The 19,863-nt window shown below is 37.3% G+C and overlaps 1 protein-coding gene across 2 annotated transcripts in view; it reads right to left on the bottom strand.

The window, feature by feature from the left end:
* The window catches only part of FAM120A (family with sequence similarity 120 member A), a 58,130-nt gene that overhangs the window by 9,469 nt on the left and 28,798 nt on the right, over positions 1–19,863 (bottom strand). The window contains exons 9-15 of one of the 2 annotated variants that reach the window (XM_013947674.2): positions 18,649–18,873; positions 14,257–14,431; positions 8,622–8,871; positions 7,156–7,270; positions 3,087–3,296; positions 1,850–2,033; positions 676–813 (exon numbers count right to left, since the gene is read on the bottom strand). In XM_013947674.2, coding sequence (XP_013803128.1) covers positions 676–813; positions 1,850–2,033; positions 3,087–3,296; positions 7,156–7,270; positions 8,622–8,871; positions 14,257–14,431; positions 18,649–18,873 — 1,297 coding nt within the window. The remainder of the gene's footprint in view (positions 1–675; positions 814–1,849; positions 2,034–3,086; positions 3,297–7,155; positions 7,271–8,621; positions 8,872–14,256; positions 14,432–18,648; positions 18,874–19,863) is intronic. The other variant, XM_067303803.1, reaches the window with a different exon arrangement.

Here is a 19,863-nt window from a genome sequence, read left to right as displayed (position 1 = left end):
AACGTTATTCACACAATGAAGCATTAGAGGTATGTTCGCTCTTAGAACAAAAGCTCAGAAGCCAGAAAGAATGGCTAAATATATGGAAAAATTCTACCCTAAATGAGTAATGAGAATTAACAGTTTTCTACTGTCCCACCTCATATAAGAGAAAAGCAATGAACACAAACAAATAAATAAATCTCATGCCTATGTCCACACTGACGTGACACCAGTGAAAAATGGGTTAGCAGTAACACAAAAGTCAAGAATTTCCATACTGTGTCATTTTTCCAAAAAGCTCAATTGTCCTCAAGTTTTAGAAAATAATTGTTAATACATTCAAGCAAAGTTCACTTGACTACAGAGCCCATCCTAACATTTTAAAGCACAGAAGACAGAACGTCCCATTAAATTTTAAAACTATTCTGTATTTGAACAAGGATTTTCTAAGCATGTAAGAGACAGGTTGACACTGAGACCAGTTTGCGCAAGGGACCTAGGGAAAAGACTCTAGAAGAGCAGAGCAGACAGTAAGTGATTTTAGAGCAACCTGAGACGGCTGGAGAAGAGTGAGAGCTGGAGACAGTTAGGGAGAAGGGAAAACTGGCAGTCAGTAGAAAGCCTCAGACCAAACCGTAAAGTGAAGGAAGCTGTTGCCAGAAGCTCTAAGAAAAGGGTTTGGGGTATAATTACCGCCCTGAAACTTGCTAGTCCTGTTGCTGTCATTGCCAGAGAAGGCTCCGGAGTGTCCTGCTGCTGCTGCCACCCGGAAGGCCCGGTAAGCGCCTGTTGCTACTGTTTCCCCATAAGGGCCTCCGAAGCCATAGACTCCTGTTAGACCCAGGGTAAAGAAAGACAGGGGAAAAGCTGTGAGGGGGCCAGGCACGTGGGAGTTCCCCTAACAGAGAAGCTGCCACCACCGTCCTCCGAGGGTCAGCAGCGACTGCTGCCCTTCTGCGCGTTAGGCAGGTGAAGCCGGCAGGCTCAGCAGCGAGGGGAACGCAGCAACGTGGAAACCCCCCGGCCCAGGCAGAGGTTACGCAGAGGAACATCACCACCTTGGAGAAAGCCCTACCAAAGATCTGCTGCAGCCTTAGTGCGTGCGTGTGTGTGTGTGTGTGGGGGGGTCCCTTATCCACAACAGCAGGCCTTGGGTTTGCAACGGGTACCCTAACTTGTAGGGCATAATTAGCGTTGAAATGCTTGTGGCAATTTTTTGGCTATCAGCTTCAACGGCTACAGTTGTGGCACCCCAAGAATGCCTTACTCTGAATGTCCAGTACTAATATATGTATAGTTCCCTGTATCGGGGGATATGGTTATGAGGAAGGGAATAAATCTAGAAACCGCCTGGAGTGGTTTATTCAGTGATCTCCGGTACTTACACTCAAGGGTGCCAATAGTTAAATGACTGTAGCAAAATAAAGAGGGATGGGGAGGAAGAAAGGTTGTCTTCAACCCTGGCAGTTAAACTGTGCCTATTAATTAAGGCATTTTTAATATTTATATACATAAACATTTTGAAGTAAAGTACAGTGCAAATAAGAGCCTTGTCACATCATTCAGTGTTGATCCACTCCTCTTTTCTTTTTCATACAATAGCTGTAAAACTATTTTGATCTGGCACAGCTACTAAAAATCCTGCTGGAAATATGCAGCAATACAACACATTCTGTATTGCCAGGCCATCACTAACAAAAACAACAACAAAATGCAGTGATTGGCACACAACACCACAGGCTAACCACTTATTTTTATGTATTTTTCCTATGAAATTAAACAAGCAAATCAGTTTACAGTTTTAGAATGTGAAAGACAAGATAGCACTTCACAGCAATGGGTATCACGTTGCTGTCCCATCACTTACCAGCAAAGCCTCTCCCCCTGCCCTGAGGTGGTGGGACTGGCCCAAAGTGTCGAGGATACATAGAAGCTGGATAGAAAGGCATGGCAGGTGGAGGCGGAAAAGGGAGAGGATGGTTCTGCCTGGAGAAATTTAATCCTTCTAGGATGCTCTGACGCATCTTTTCAACCTTGGCTGCCTGCTCAGCCTATGAATAAAGAGAAAGTCACAAACAGATGTTAAAATTCTGATTTCAATTGTGTAAATTATATTTACACAACAGATTCAAAGAGGAAAGCAAAAGAATGTAGACAGGTAGTGAGAACAACCTTCCTAAAGCTAGCTAGTTATTCATAAAGCTAGTTGTTTAAATTACAGTAATCTACCTTAAAAGGCGTTTTCCAGAAAGGAACTGAGAAAGCTTCTTCTACAGTCTCTTAAACACTTAATACAGCCCTTTACTTCAAGCAAAATAAACATCACAAGCCTGGACTGCAAAGCAAAACCTAGGTAAACTGGCTAAAGCAAATCTGGACGTTAACAAGCCTGAGTGTGACCACAGCCATCATCAATATTTAATCTACAATCAGTTTCACTAGAGTCAGAAATAAGAACAGCTAAGCTTTTTCAGAAAAGGATTTCACACCTCCTGAAAAGTGTAAAAAAGAAAAAAAAAATTGATCATTTAGTAAACTGTTGATTTTATCAGTTTCCTGTTTTTATAACTAGATAATAACTTTGTTGTACCTAGTTCATATAATTTATTTGTATTTTCAAGATGTCTGTAAGAAATGTGAAGAGATTTTGAATTTAAAGACTACAAGAATGACTTTGTCTGTAAAATATATTAGAAATAAAATTTTCTTTCTTTGTAAAACCACCGCAGCTTAGTCCTTTGTGACCATAATGCCATCTTGATGCAAAAAGACGATATTACTTGTATGAAGGAGCAGAGAGTTTTCAACTCTAAGTAGCTCATTACATCATAACTGCATTCAAATTGCAGTTTCCGGAGAGGATCAAAATGAAATCAAAGAAAAATTTACATCAGTTTACTTTTTGCAAAATCTACCAAAATGCTATCTCAGCCATCAACAAGAAAGTAAGAGACTTAAATAGAGCTGACAAGTACCTGTTAGCCATCCACCTTTTCAAGTAGAGAGATGACACATTAAGTAAATAATGACTGATAAACCACACCTAACACTTATGAAAATTTGGCACACTTGATATTCTGTTATTACATTCTAAAACTACACACCTGACCATCACAGAGGTCAATGAGAGGAACTTTCTCCCGGCTTGCTTTGATGAGCTTGGTCTGGAATAATTTTCCATCAAAATACATCCACGGACAGCAGTGCTCCCATGGAATTGGCTGTCCGCAAGCATCATTTGCAAAAAGCGCCATATCGACACCACTCATAAATAAAGCAGACAGCTGAATTCCTCGGGGATCGAGATTCTCAATCTGTTTAAAAAAAAAAAAAAAAAAAAAAAAGCAAATTTAGTAAGATAATAACAAGATATAACACAAAATTATTCCCAATAGGTACATTATTTTCAAAGCTCATGAAAACAAAGTAATTTTAAAAAGTTCTCCAAAACTTTTTATGGGCTATGGCCAGTTCGACTAGCAGAGTGCCACATAATCTATCACCTATATAAGCAAAACTGCAGTACTCAAAGAGGCTGGTCCCATCCGTCCATTCTAGAGGTGAGAGATAAAACCAAAAAACTCTGTTGCCTCAAAGACAAAGCACATGAAATGATTTCTAATATTTCATGTTTGAACTCAATTCATCATCAAGGAGCCAGTAAAAGTTTCAAGGGAAATAACATACATCTTGAAATTATGGTTTTTAGTATGTAAAACATATATGATGCATACTTTAGCTACATTAAGATCATTCATAAACATGCAGTACACAGTTTTTCAATTAATGCTAAAACATACTATAGCAAACAGAAGCTTTTAAGATATTTACAGGAAATTAGCTGTAGAAAATTTCATTAAAAATAAGATCATTTCTTTCAAATAATCTTGTACTTCTGAGATATTTTTTAGAAAGCTTCAGGAATGAACTCAATGTGAGCATTCCAGCTTTCTTCCCACGTATCACATTTCCCTTCCAACTCCTTTATAACAGAATTTCAATTAGCTTTTTCAAGATTTTGCTATGTTAGAATGCGGCTTCTCTTAATGAAGTAATGTTTTTATGAATACAAGAGCTTTATTTAGAATGCAAGATAGATATGCAAAGGTAGAATTATATAGTGAATAAGAGCTGATGGTGGAAAGAAAAAGCATTTGCTTGCAGCAAATACATTTTTAGCTTAGAAACAAGAGAATATAATCACTAACATTTTCCAATATACTTTAAAAAATATCAGCCCTTTCTTGGGAACATTTTCAAGACTTCGGTATTAAATTTTAAGATTAAACTACATTACCTTCCTTATGCATAAGCAACCTGTAAGATCCAAAAGACTATCCAGATCGTTTTGCAGATATGCAGCTGGGTTCAAACTCAGCTGCTCTTTCTGTCTGACTTCAACAAAAAGAGAAGCAGCTGCTTCATATGAAGACAGTAACAACATTGCATGAAATATTGCATCTTTCAGTTAATCAACAAATATTATGGAAATGATCCATATTACTCTCCATGTATGATTTAAAAATAAAACTTGGAGAACAGTTTCTATTAAACAAAAATACTTGTATCCTGTTTATCACTTGCCTTGTCTCTGCCTTTCATTTTTCTGTTGGAATGCAAAAAAATTTTATCTGGGAATTCCTTTCTTAGATCTCTAAATCCAGCAACTTTCACAGTGGGGTTTCCTCCTCTTTTCATCAAACCTGAAGATAGAGGCAAGACTATTTACTTGATAACTCTTGTAGACACCTTTGCCAAAATCTGTACCCATCGATGTTATTTGTTTATTGTGTTGGGTTTTGAAAATGGACATTGAAGACTGAGTTGCTGATACACTGCTGTTCTTTGACACATCCAGCCTTGCCTACAAAACTGTTACTTGAATTTCCACCGATACCCACAGGTGCAATTATTCAGCTTTAAGACCTTGAGGTAGATGTCTTGTACCATTCTCTCACTGAGACTTTTAAAGGCACTCTCCTCCTACTCTGCTGAGTCCAACGTTTATCACCTTGGATGAGCGTACATATATTTCTTCTGAACATGCAGGATAACCCACTGTCAGTTCAGTCCTTGGATAAAGGTTGGCCATATACTTCCCTTAAGACAAAGTACTGCTCCTCATACAATGCAGAAAATCACCTTGCTCTTAGAGCCACCATCTCTGGGATTCTGAAAGCCCAATATGCATGTGGTGTTTCCAGCATGAATGTCTAGTAAACATCTTCAAGGGGAGTTCAAACATCTTAATGATTCTCCTGATGGACTGCATTTAGGCTCCCTTTAAGAAATTAGCAGTAATGAGGAGTACTCAAAAATGTTGTTCTCAGGAGTCTAATATGCTTGTAATCCACATTAGCAGCAATCCAGTCTTAAGTGCTGAAGCAAACAAGCAGTCTTGCAAGAACTCATCAGGTTTGTTGTAGCTTTGTCCTGTGTTTCTTCATATTTTTTTGAGTAATGAGAGAAAGGCCAAAGGAATTTCTTCCTGTTGGATTTTTTTTTTTAATTTGAACTTTTGGTATTCATTCTTTGATGTATGAGAAGAGGAAGAGGATTTAGTTTTTCTGTTAAACTCTGCCATTAAGATTCATAAAATGTGAATTCTCTACTTCCCGAGTGAAAAATTCAAACAGGTTCTGAAGCAGATTCAGTTGTTTTCTTTCCCTTAAATTTATTAGCACCTCTGTGCCTAAGAGTTGGGATTCCACACACAGGTTGATTTGTTTATAAATTCAGACTGGGAAGTCCTTGCCAAGGTGCTATATGCAAGAATGCAGGAGAGAGGCTGCTTGTCACCCACAGATGAAAAATCAGTCACTTGCTGGCTTTGAGAATGCTCTTGTCGACTAGGTTTTAGTGGCAAAATATTCCCTAAAAAGCCTGACAGCTGATATGCATGAGCTTAATTACCATTGCTTCTGCGAAAGCAGTGCTAGGATTGCTGCTTTTGTCTGTGCCTTTCTGTACCGTGTACCTGTGAACATGAACAAACTTGGAAAAAAGGTACCTTTCTCTCCTTGCCATTTTAACTAAGGACAGCATGTGTCCATGCACTGCTGGGAGCAGAATGGGCTCCTAGACTTTCCTAACTTTAGCCCTCCACCTTATACATAAGAACCTGAAAGACCATCTGAGATGACTTCTTCACCATGAGGTTACATGATGAAGAGGTGATCAGCATTTCACGTCCTTTGCTATGTTGATCACCAGGGCAGACAGGAGATAAGATGGATACCTTACAGTTGTTCATTCCCTGTAAATCTACTGCCTCCCATAGCTTCCAGTTAACAGAAACACCACTGGGCTTAAGTTAGGTTATGTAGAAAAATGGATCTAAAATTATTTCCATTCAGAAAAATATTTGCTTCAAATGAAGGACTAACTTCTACCATTTTCTTGATTCAGAGTAGAGAACTTGGTGGTAGGTTTCGGAAAAAAAATTCTAAGAGCAAACAGTGTAAAACCAAATTTCATGGGTATTTTAGCCCAAAGATTAGAAGAGGAAATTCCACTGTGAGCATATGAAGGCTGGCTGGGGAAATACCACAGAATAAGGGGATGTTGCACAGGTTGATATGCATTCTGTATTTACAATAGGATACTGCACTAAACAATTCTATCACTTAACTAGCTGTATTTACTCCACATAATACTACCGTATTAGAAGAACCAAAAACTTAAAGATTTAAATTCTTAAAATCCTCAGAACAATTATTTCTACAATTCTGTCGGTATTAATAAACTGTTTCCCCTTCTCCTGCATTTTTGCATTCAAGGTTATGCAAGTCTCTCCATTTCTTTACCTGAAACACAACTATAAATCTCTTTTGAATGCAGAAGCATGGAAAAATACCAAAGTCAGTATATAAGAACTTTTAATGGAAACACATTTGTTTTAAACTTCCAAGGGACAGTTACTTTGGAAATAGTAAGAAAAGTTGTGTAAGGTAAAATACCTTTAAAATTTTAGTTATTGATCGAACCAGTGAAACAGAACTGATTAAGAGTCTTTGCAAAACTTAAAAATACTAAGATCAATACTTTTGAAAGCATAGGTAAATATCCAAGGTTTTTAGTGAGACAGGCATATACGCATCACCCACTATAGTTAACAGTGTGGATCAGTTGGGAATAAACCTTTTAGTTATGGAAGTCAGAGTTAAGAATTACCTTGAGTTCCTGAAGCTGGTCAGGCTCATAGAGCTTTGGAGACAATGCTTGGGCGAGAAAAGCATCAAGTTCTTGGCGACGAAGTATACGAACCCCTGGCCACTGTACCATATACCTACAGAGGAAGCCAATAATTATTTATATCCTTCTTTTAACTGCTAAATTAACTGGTATTTTATATGATCAGAAGTCAGAGTGCAAGAACAAAAATTTTTTTTTGTAGTTTTCTAGACTTAAGTAATTAAAAAGCCAAAATTCTAAATAGATTTAAAGCTTAAATTTGTTGAAGATCATACAGAAGAGTCGCTTGCTGGGAATCAGTTACGTAATTCACATCAGAACAGTCCAATTCCAGTGAAGAAATGGAGGACAGATGACCAAAATAGAATGTAAACAAAAAGTAGATTCTGGTACATATAAAAATAAAATAATGTAAAGACTAATGGTCTTTATAAAAAGGACTAATGATAAAAAGATTTTGTGAACATGTTTTCCAGATCATACATTATTCAAAAATGATCTAGTCAGCCAAATTTATGCTTGTCATTCCAAACAAGTGCTGAGTAAAACTTTACATCTTAATAAACATTGATCTATATAAGTCATATGTCACAGGAAAGAAACCTGCTGTACAAATGAATGTGAACTTCTGCTTTGTTTAAGATACCGTTTGGTCTATTTTTGTATACTTACTATTCCATGAGGAAAAAGAGACAGCTTTAGTGCTCAAAAGGCTGGAGAAAGTAAAGTAGAACTGGAGACAAATTTACATTTATCAGTCTCAAAGATGGCTTAAAATTTTTCCTGTACAACATGCTAACCTTGGCTTCTGCCAGATTTATAAGCAATCATATCAAAATAATCACCCCTTTCCAAAAGGTAAGCATCTCTCATTCCTAGTCCAATTTTCAATCTGAAAATTAAACAGGTAAATATTTTGGACCTTGTGACTTCCTCTTTAATACTGTACTTCAACTGCAGGTTATCATCACATCAACTAGAGGAGCAAGTCTAGCACAAGGAATCTAACATATGATAGGCAAAATATAATTCACATGAACTTTCCATCCTGATAAGCTGCTAAGCAGCTGTCTCTGAAGTACTTTCTCTTTTGCTTTACAAGTTTACGAACACAGCCGCTGAGACACCAAGTGTTATTTTCTAGTAGGTTGGAGCCTTGAGTGTAACAAATGTAAACTAATTCAAATGCTACAGTGGCCTCTTTGCAACGCAGGATTTTTTTTCTCCTGTCTTCAGCCTTCTAGAGACTGAAGAAAGAAACCCTGAAGCATACAGCATGCTTTTAAGACTCACAAGTGACATTCTAAAAGAAAAATACTCCCCCCATGAACAAATATGGATTAGCACTTTCTAAACTCAGTTTAATACAGTTAAATATGTCAGAGAGATTATGCAGCACAGTAAAACCTTTCCTTTGCTCTGCTTTACCTTAAGGGAACACTGACCTTAATACACAACAGAGCACCATAAGATGAGTGGGCACATTAGTTGGATTGAGCATTGCTGGTGTATCTGATCTCATACATGCCAAAAATGCCCTCATTCTTCGGTTCTTGTCTTCTACTGCTTTTCCCAGCCACAGCTTCTTCAGATTAGGACAGGTCCATTCCCTGAATGCAAGTGCTTCCACCAGCTCAGGGGTTTGAGGAGACTTGCCTTTGTAAGCAGCCCATTCTTTAATTATCACTGGCGAAACTACAAAATGACAACAGTTGAAGGAAAAAATTCAGAGTTAAGTAGTAACATGTTTTTAAAACATTGTATGAAAACACTGTGCCCAAAAAGTATTAGAATACTCTGTACCGACCATCTTTGAATTGTGATCACTTACAAATTAAGTACGTGCAACCAAGTATACGGTAGGAATGTTGGCATTAATATTTTCAAATGAATATACAACTACATGTAATCTTTGGAAACAAACAGCATAATTTGAAAATGCAATTTCCCCCATAATATCTGTATCTTGATCAAAAACCTATAGTAATAAATTAAAGTAGTACATAAATACAAGTATTTTCTGTATGTGGTCTTTTAAGAACAACATAAAACCATAAATATACCACTGTCCTACCGACATTTTTACATCAGCGCTTTAGAACTCATGTCGTACTTGTTCATGGCTGTTCAAATACTGCAATGGAATGAGATCTTAAATACGGGTTTAAATTATTTTTTCTTTCAAAATTTTACAAAACATTAACTTACATAAAGCTTTCAATTTACTATACTGTATTTTATTAAAAGGTTAGTATTTTTGTGTCTGCTATGGCCCCTTTCATCCAAAAAAATAAAAAAGACCCCAATTCTATATTGCTGCTAAAGCATTTCTCTTTTTCTATGCTTGAAGGCAACTAAAACAGAACACAAGTTTTTTTAAAAAAAAAGTCAAGCCTGAGAAATGATATCTTTGGCCTTGGAATGACCCCAGGTTTGACATAGCTCAAAATTTGTTTGCACCCTTATTAACCCAGTTATGCAGTGCGGAAAGATTCAAGGAGCTTGTTAGTGAAGCTTCAGGTTACAGACCAAAGAGATTCTTTGGTCAGTAAAACAGTGCTGGAGAACAGACACGCTCCTTCTGCTAGGAATCTCTCGGTTACGGGTTGAGAAGCCAGGACAGCCCTGACTGCTACAAAGGTTCCTTCAGCTATCAGATGTCAGCTCTACAAATGATTTTACAGTTAGAGACAGACATAGCATGTCAGAAGCCAGGACCTCCATGACAGAAGAACCTCCAGAACATCCCAAAGCACTCTCGTATGCTTTTCTGGAATAAAACCACTCTAGCATTACATCTACATTTTATAGCTCCAAGGAAAAGTTTTACAAAGATAACAGGCAGCACTGAAAATAAATATTTTGATATATTTAGTTGGTAGCCTCACTACAAAATCATTTTCTATTTTGGTTGCTCCCAGTTTTTTATATGCCACTAAGCTATTCAAAATAGGCTTTAACAGCCAGCAAAGCTACTCTGCTATTTGTGCAGGGCTTATCACCCTGGTGTTCACTTCTCGCTTAGCCCTTGGACACCAGCAAAGTAAACACGAACAAATAAAAGGATGCATTTTATGTGGTTTTCAAATAATAGATGGTTTTAATTGCTTTAGGTCTTAGAAGAAAGAGATACTTTTTGACCAAAACTTCTTAGCGCTCTCAGCAAACAGCTAGGAAACACAATGAGGCTACCATGTGGAACGGTTTAAACTATTTAGCAGTAAAAAAATCAAATTGTTGACGATTGACATAGAAGTTATTTGTGTTTTGGGTTTATCTTCTTTCCTTCAACTTCCTTTTGATAATGGAGGCAATATTCCTAGCTATCCTCGGTTTTTCAGTTTGGATGCCCCTCCAGAGGCAAAGAGATCACACTCTATATGCATATCACACTTAAGTACTCTCAGAAAACCATTTCTTCAACCTCTATAACTCCTACAACAGCAGACAATAGCAAGAAAACGGACCTTACAAAACACAAATGTTTCATTATTTTTTCTTTCATATGTATTTTGTGCTGTAACAACCTCAAGTTTAGAAGAAGGGAATATTTTATGTCTATGTTTTCTATCTGCAATCCTGTCTTTCAACATCTAAAATTGGTTCAAAGCTTTCAATCTTGGGATGACAACTTCCATGACTCTATGAGATTAAGACCACAGGAAGAGCACCTCGACTGGCTCTCAACAAATATCTTCTTCAGTAATATGCTGCCTGTAGAGGCTACATCAGAGATCCATCCTGACTTCAAAAATTTGAAAAATAAGTCATTGCTATTGGAAAGGAAACCACTTCTTCTTCAAGAGTGGTTTAATATGAAGGTCACTCTAGCGGACTGGCAAAGAGTGCCCTTTCTGAATGATGGGAAAGAGGAATTATAGCTGTGTCAGTTGACAAGTAACCATAGTACTGTTCACCGAAATTTAACATTTAACGTAACAGACCAATCTAGGGCATGTCCCTATATACTTGTTTCTCCAGGGCATTTCTTACACATTTGACAACCCTGTACTGGGACTGGTGCCAAAACCACAGCCTTCCTCAACCAATGAAGATCTCTGTTCTCGGAGGAAAGCTTTATGTTTTCCTTCCAGGACTTCCACTTGGACATAAGAAATGTCTACAACAAATACACTCAGGATCAGAGTATGTTGAGCGACAACATCACAGAACTAATTTATACTGCTTTTTAACACTAAACTCCCTCCTGCTGATGGACAGGTAGATTTGAATACTTAAAGTAGCATAAGTAACTGCGCAATATATTGACACGTGCTTTGAACATTATCCTCAAGACACTTTAAGGTCAGTTTAAGTAAAAAAAAGGTCAGTATCAATCTGTATTAATGTGACCTGCTTGATAAACACATGCAAAAGTGGTAAAAGGTTCTGATGTCATTAGCAACAGCATCCTGCATTCTGAAGCTGTCTATTAAAGCCCTCGCTGCTAATGACAACTAAGGTGTTTTCTGGTATTCTCTCTGCCTTCTTTTCATGAACTGAACATGAGGTGTGATGTACCTGATGTCATCAAAAGATGAGCTGGCTAATGCAGATTAATCAAGCCTCATTTTTAACTTTATGATCTTTACTGACAGTACAGCTTGAACCAAGCATGCTTGATTTTGCACATAGAGCAACTGCCCAGGATACGGCTTTCCTTTTAACAGAAACAGTGTCAACTGAACACATCTTTGATGGAGAACAGTACATCACAGGGTGGCTAGGCTTAAAATAACAAACATTTGGATCCAACCAGGAGTTATGACAGCTTGTACAAGTGTGCATTTTTCCACAGAGTGAAAAGGGCTGATGGTTTCATATATGCCTATGTATCTATTAGAACCTGGGAAATAACCCATTTCATGGCTTGAAAAGAATAGCAAGTCAGACATTTTAATTCCATCTTCTCACGAGCAAGGGAAGCACAGTCTGTGCTTCTCAGCTGGCAGTAAAAGCACATTAAAGAATTTTGCTATTCGGCTTTTTATATCCTCAGGTAGCAGACATCAGGACACATAGCACAGGCATAACTTAGCAGACAATTAGAGACAAAAAACTCACTGATTACCTCTTCCAACAGATCTTTTTTTTGTCTTTTCAACTACATAAAATAACAACGATTTAAAAGGTAGGAAGAGATTTGTTTTATGACAAAATTCATTTGAACTGTTTTGATATTTAGTAATAATACTGACATGCAAAGTTTAATATGCACATTTCATAGCCTCTCATAATCCTGACATACAATGTATTTGGAAATTATTCACCATAAAAATCACTCTGTTGCTAGTGTTATGGTCTGTACAACAAAGACAATAAATTTGCTCAGGCTGTTTAAGACGCTATTCTCCCCTACTGTCTTCTACAGTCTCTGGCCAAAGCTCATTGCTTTGTAGGAGAGGTGATTAGAAGAACTGTACCCTTGCACCATAGCCCCTTCAAACTACAGGCTTGCATCTTAGCTCAGTCTATCTTTACTGGCTTTTTTAGTTTTGCAGTGAAGCAACTAACGTTTGGGCAGATGTTCCATTTTTTAAGAGCGTGGTCAGTCCTAAGATAGAAGTAGGTCAGGTAGCTGAATGTGTCCTGCAGCAAGATTTGCCAGAGCTCCTGTAACAATAAACCAAGTCAGCAGCAGTGTTCTTAGCCTCCACAGAGAATAAAACCACTGAAAAGCAGTATAAATGAAGAGAAAACAGAGATTATACAGGTATCTCCAGTAGTCTACAGAGAACAGTCTAAGTTTACAAGATGAAAACATTCTGAAGACTGGAGCAGACCTTCAGCATGTAGCTATTTCACCAATACAATCTTGTAGTATACTTTTAAGGATAAGAATCTAATGAGAATAAACAAATACTGCAAGTAACTTTACTATTTTAATCCTGAATCTCCTATCCTGAAATACTGTTATATATGTGCGGGTTAAAAGGGTTAAGTTTATGCACTAGAGACATTTTTCAAACAGGGTAGATTTTAATTCCCACAAAAAATACTAAGATAAACAGTTTTTCAAACACTGTTGAACAATTATCCTCTTCCATATGAACATACAAAACAACCTTCACAATTAAAAATGAAAAGGGAGAGAAAAAGGGAATGAAAATAAAGTTTACAACTGATGATTCTTATTTTTACACTTACATGAGGATTGCGAATGATGCTTTCATACATTTTAAACATCTGCTTCTTGAATACAGTCTACTGACAGCAGACTCCTGTACATAAATACTTTTTCTGCTGCTGCCATCCACTTAATGCTTTAGCTTTCCTTTAACCTTTTTAAGATGCTAGTGTAAAGTTCAATCATTTCCTTTTATGCATTTCATATTAAAAAAACAAAAACAAAAAAAAACACTTCATGATATCAGGATGTTGAATTTTCTGGAACGATAGTAATTCCTGGAAGCAGAAAACTTAAAAAGACATCTTCCAGAATAATACGAAGATTAACGGTCATGTTAATTCCTCTGAATTAGCAAAAGGACCTTGTGACAAGTCTGTTCACAAAAGTTTATTCTGTCTTTATCTGAAGCATTACACCTGAATTCTGCAGACTATAAAGGTGAATTTTTGTATGTAAATATTTGAAAGATACTAAAGAGACTTGTACACTTCACTAAAGTACATTTAACTACACATCAGGCATAACAGAGGGAAAGATAAAGAAAGCATAGGCAACTAACATTTCTGAAAAAATTGTATGCACATTTGTATGTATGTACACAGAACAGATGTTTCCTATAATCAAGTACTGCCATATATTTTGAAAATTATGACAAAAAAAAGACGCTACTTCGTACAAGCCTGACAGTAGCTTGAATATACATTTTAAAAAACAAACTTCAGAACTTGCTTATAAACGGTACCATTTATAGTTGTTAAACTACTACAGGAAATAAAATTTTGAACTAACATCTTTTCCTATAATCCATGGGATCAAAGAACCCATAAATTACTCCAGCTTTAGCTTCATTCATGAAACCTTAATAACTATTCTCATTCAAATCATGGTACAAATGGATATAAAAACATAGCAAAGGGAAGAGAAATAAGAATGGATTCTACAGTACATACATTCTGGTGGAAGTCTGTTCTTTCTAAAAGCAAGTCTTTCAGTTTTCTTTCTGCTTTCTGCCAAACTAAACAGGACTCCGTAAACATACTGACGAACTGGCCTATAAAGCAGAGCAGCAGGAGGCAGGTCTTTGTTGGCTTCATCTTCTATAGAAACTGCAATTTTGATTTCGCCCTTTGCATGAAAGAAAGCAGAAACATGTCACACGTTATAGTGAACAGAAAATGTTTAGATATGCACACTAAAATTAATCTCATCCAGTTAAGAAAAATGGAATTCAGCAGTAATGTGTATCTTAGATATGTGGAGGTAACACTAGAGGAGGATTACCCTACAATCTACTTGCTTTCCTCCAACAAGTCCCCAGTCTCTGATTATCCCTGTCACTCTCCAATTTCTCCTCTCCATCACATGTCTCTTTTTGGCTGGATTATCTGCAGGTGAGGATTATCTTCAAATCCTGATACTTTTAAAAGTGAAAAAGTACATAGGAAAATACAGTAATATGCTTATAGAATTAAAAGACATTCAAAGTACACTTGAAGAACAAATGCTAAAAGCTGATGCAGATTTCAAACAGCTATTTAAAAAATATTCACCTTGTCTAAAAACACCAGTCTAGGTCTTTGGTGCAATGATTTGAAACAGTATTGGTGGACTCAATATAAAAATATAACATTATGAGCAGAACTGGCAAAAGAATCATAACTGGGAACTACATAAATAATGCTGCTTTTATTGTGTGCAAAGCAAGCTTTTGCATTTTATACCTTCCTTTATTGGGGGGGGGGGGGGGGGAACAGGACAGGACATGTAAGAACTCTCCAACATTCCATATACCAACAATATACGATGCTTTCTGTATCTGCCTATCCAGCCATGTCAAGTTTTTCTTGGAAAATAAAGAAGATCAACCCCTATTAGAAAGGTTGTCAAGAACAACCAGTATCTTTGAAGGTTTACTCAACTTTCAAATTTCTGCTGGCATCACTGACCTCAACAAAATTTTCTTAAGAACAGACCCTATCCATTTCCAGGGATGCATCTCTCAGATTAACTACCTACTGTTTTCTAAAAGGGCATTTTTTCTTCCTGTTTTAAAATGCCACCAATCTGTACTTTTTATGTAGGAGAAAAACGGAAATCTGTAACATAATTCAATAAGATCAATTCCTTCTCAAGTAAATGCAACCTGTAGAAGATCCATGTCCATCAGAAAAAAGCTTCTTACTGTATCAAAAATCCTAAAAGCAAATTAACTTAAATCATCACACATAGGGAGAATACTAGCAAACAGATTTATAACTGCACTTGAAATAGCCATACTGGTGACATTTCCAATTAAACACTTCAGCAAAGAGATGAGGTATAGGGAAACACCATATACGTATCCCATACGCTTGGAAGCCTTTGCAATCAGCACAAACCAGAATACAAGGCAGAAACTGGTGGAAGTTGTATAAAGCTATAGATGTATGACTACATAAAGATTACTAGTTTACTTTTTTATGTTGTCTCTGTTTACATAAAAATCTTTACTATATACACAGTATTAAATACAATATAAATAAAGCATAACAAAAACAAGTATTTTTCTTGTATATATACATTTTTACAATGGTTAACTTCTTGTCTTTTTTATTTTGGAAATATATTCTTTAACTTATACTCCATAAAGTGATAGCCAAGTCAAGGCACAGGGCATGATGCCCAGTTTTACCAAATACTGCCGACTCAGTCTCCTTTCCTTTAGGTTCAGACTCTGAAGTTTCAGTATGGAATATTATTTCTAAATTTCCAAACTAACTGGGCTGTAGAAATATATCAGGGAAATTCTAGAGATTTCTGAAACTAGGTAGAAGACTGTCCATTTGCCACTCAAGATGAATCCACCACTGTAGAGGCAGGCAAAACTTTCAGCCCTAGGAAAGGAATGCATTAACTCTCTTTTTCACTCCTCCCCTCTATTTAGGAGAGGACAGAAGTGTTTATGAATTACCAGTAAGAACAAAAAGAAAAAACACTGGGGGCAATTAATCCCTTCACTGAATTGCTCCCACACATCAACCTTTATTTTCAACACTGAGAAGTAAGCACACTCTTTTGCTTGTTGCTGTGCTACTTTCACTCAAAAATCATGTAAACTGTCCTAGTAATGAATACAGCAGGTACTGTCCTGGATAATGCTGTGTTTAATTCAGACAACACTACTTTAGGTATAACATATATTTGTAAGGTTTCTCTCTATATATAACAGCAACACACTCTGGAACACCTTTGTCTGCCAATTTTGAAAGGATCCCTCAATTATACAACAAGGTCCCTGCCAGCGTAATCCCGGCACACCGCGGGTCCCCCCTATACTCGTCAAAAAGCATTTCTGGGAGAGGGGAAAGAAGAACAGTCTTAAGCAATACTGCTTTATTTTGATGCAGCAGGCTCTAGTTTGACTTTTTCCCCTCTGCTGGAGTGGCTTTCTCAAATTTGGGCATTTAATTGGTTTCTTCCCATTATGAGATATGGTATCAAATATCCAGTAGTATTTAAATGCACTGTGAGTGTTTGGCTATGCAAAGTACGAAATGGAAGCAGTATCTATAGTCTTCTTACACCTTCTGATTCTTCCCCACTTTTCTTCCATGAACATGGGAAGTGTAAGAAAGGTACAACAATACAAGCTATGGTGCAAAATAAACACATGGAAAGTAGGAAATTCAAAGCCAGACCTTGATGCAGGAACATTTATTTGTATGCACTTCAAATCTCCGTCATGGACTTTGCCTACTCTCCTTTTGGTAGTGAAAAGGATTTTTAGATGAATACAAATTAACAGGAAGTGTGAACAATGCCATTTTGCTAGGTACTGTACAAATATGTACACTGAGGAGATCGACGTATGTGAACCAGTACTAAGTGTTTTGAATACTACAGTGGAACAGGGTTAAAACTATCAAGTTCTGTTTTCACTTAGAAGGAACGATGAACTAAACTTTTGTCTTTTGGTGGGATGAGAGGTATCAAATTGTGAGGGAAATCAATCTAAGTGTTCTTGAACACTGAAAATAGAGAAGACGTGGCAGAGATACCAAAACACATACACAAAAGTTTTTAAATGGAAACAGGTACTCTCTCTTTCTCTCTATGCATATATATATATATATATATATACATATATATATATATATATATATATATATATATACACGCACACAGAATCACAGAATCGCTGAGGTTGGAAGGGACCTCTGGAGATCATCTAGTCCAACCCCCCTGCTCAAGCAGGGTCACCTACAGCACCTTGCACAGGATTGCATCCAGGCGCGTTTTGAATATCTCCAGAGAAGGAGACTCCACCACCTCTCGGGGCAACCTGTTCCAGTGCTCTGTCACCCTCACAGTGAAAAAGTATTTCCTCATGTTCAGATGGAAGTGTCTGTGTTTCAGTTTGTGCCCGTTGCCTTGCGTCCTGTCGCTGGGTACCACTGAAAAGAGTCTGGTCCCATCCTCTCGACACCCTCCCTTCAGATACTTGTACACATTGATAAGATCTCCTCTCAGCCTTCTCTTCTCCAAGCTAAACAGGCCAAGCTCTCTCAGCCTTTCCTCATAAGAGAGATGCTCCAGTCCCCTAATCATCTTTGTGGCCCTTCGCTGGACTCTCTCCAGTAGTGCCACATCCCTCTTGAACTGGGGAGCCCAGAACTGGACGCAGTACTCCAGATGTGGCCTCACCAGGGCTGAGTAGAGGGGGAGGATCACCTCCCTCGACCTGCTGGCAACACTCTTCCTGATGCAGCCCAGGATACCATTGGCCTTCTTGGCCACAAGGGCACATTGCTGCCTCATGCTTAACTTGGTGTCCACCAGCACTCCCAGGTCCTTCTCCGCAGAGCTGCTCTCCAGCAGGTCAACCCCCAACCTGTACTGGTGCATGGGGTTATTCCTCCCCAGGTGCAGGACCCTGCACTTGCCTTTGTTGAACTTCAGGAGGTTCCTCTCTGCCCACCTCTCCAGCCTGTCCAGGTCTCTTTGAATGGCAGCACAGCCCTCTGGCATATCTGCCACTCCTCCCACACACACACATATATGTATATAGACACACATGCATGTTGGTATAAAAAAATATTAAATCATGTGTTCAGGAAAAATGAGTAATTCTGTAAGTAAATACCTCTAACAACAGTCATCTCATATTTATTGGAACAATGCATCAGATCAGATCAGTGGTTAGACAACATGGAAAAAAAAAAAATCATTAGAAGCACTGAAAAAGGACCAAAACTCAAAGCAACAAAAAGGATGTAAATTCATGATACTGTTTAGCCAGAGATGTAAGTGCAATTATCTTTACAGAATCACTGTTTTGTAGTACATAATTTTAAATATCATACCTTGGTTAGGACATGAAAGATGTAGGGATACATTAACCCCTTCTTGTGCCTGTGTTCTGCCACTCTTAATACTTCAGGTGCTACAGGAGGTAATGGAGGCGTAGTAATATCCATGTGATTTCTGGTGGGCATTGACAACAGGCATGGGATTTGTGGATTACTGGCTTGATTCCCTTTGACATCAGCTGCCTGACTTCCTGAAGAAGCGCTAGAGGAACCTTCTGCCTGTAACAGAATATACAAAATAAAGTGTGTATGGAAACCTACCAGAAGGTCAACCAACAGAAATAGCAGATTTCCTTCTTCACTCACAACTGAAAATAATAATCGCGTCATGTTGTATCAGTATGAATGTGTAAAATACATTATCCAAAGTCTGCTAAAAGATTCTCAAAGACTAAAAACTTTCTGAAGACTTTTAGCCTTTGTTTGCAAGCAAAAGGCAATTCATGAAAAAATAAAGACTATAGTAAAGCTTTTATTTATTAAAAGCAAGAGTAACTATTATTTTCTTTAATTCGTATTTGCACAGTGCAGAAGGGGGAATGATGACCTCTTAATAAAATAGTGATGACCTTGTAACTCAGCATGTTCAAGATACACCAACTACATGGGTTAGCTGACCATAAAAACCCTCACAAAGTCACATAGACATGAAGTCTTTAATTTATCTAGACTGCCATTAATATACTCCTTCCCTGCTTATATTCCTAAATGAAACAGGAAAGACTATATAGTGCAATTTAAGACATTAAAAAGATACAGTAGCAGAACTTAAAAGCCCTATAGGTTTCATGTTTTTTAAACATAATCAAATTATTTTACTTTGTGAAAAAGAGAAAAAGGGAAAAATGGCCCTATCTGCTGATTGCTAGATATTAAAGTGGTGCTTAGTTCCATTTCTAGAAATTTAATTCACAGATTTACAGCCAAAATATGATGTATAAAAATGTACTGTAGGCCTAACAGTGAATAAGGCTTTTATGAGCATTGGTGTTATACTTTTCATAGATACTACAAGCAGAAGCAAAAAAGTAGAGTTCATTCCTAAAAAATCAGCTTTCAAAACTGAAAGTTGTCTTTAGTTTAAGAAAAAAATTCATGCTAATTTCACACCTGTATACTATCATAGTAATATTGAAAATTACTGTTGAGAATGACATTTATTTATTTTGTGCACCTGCTGGCACATTATGCATGAGTATTTTCAGTTTG

The sequence above is a fragment of the Apteryx mantelli genome, chromosome 12, assembly GCF_036417845.1.
Source record: "Apteryx mantelli isolate bAptMan1 chromosome 12, bAptMan1.hap1, whole genome shotgun sequence".
In the NCBI taxonomy this organism is placed as follows: Eukaryota; Metazoa; Chordata; class Aves; order Apterygiformes; family Apterygidae; genus Apteryx; species Apteryx mantelli.
The sequence above is the reverse complement of the archived record's forward strand: the minus strand, read 5'-3'. Positions and strand labels throughout refer to the sequence as shown.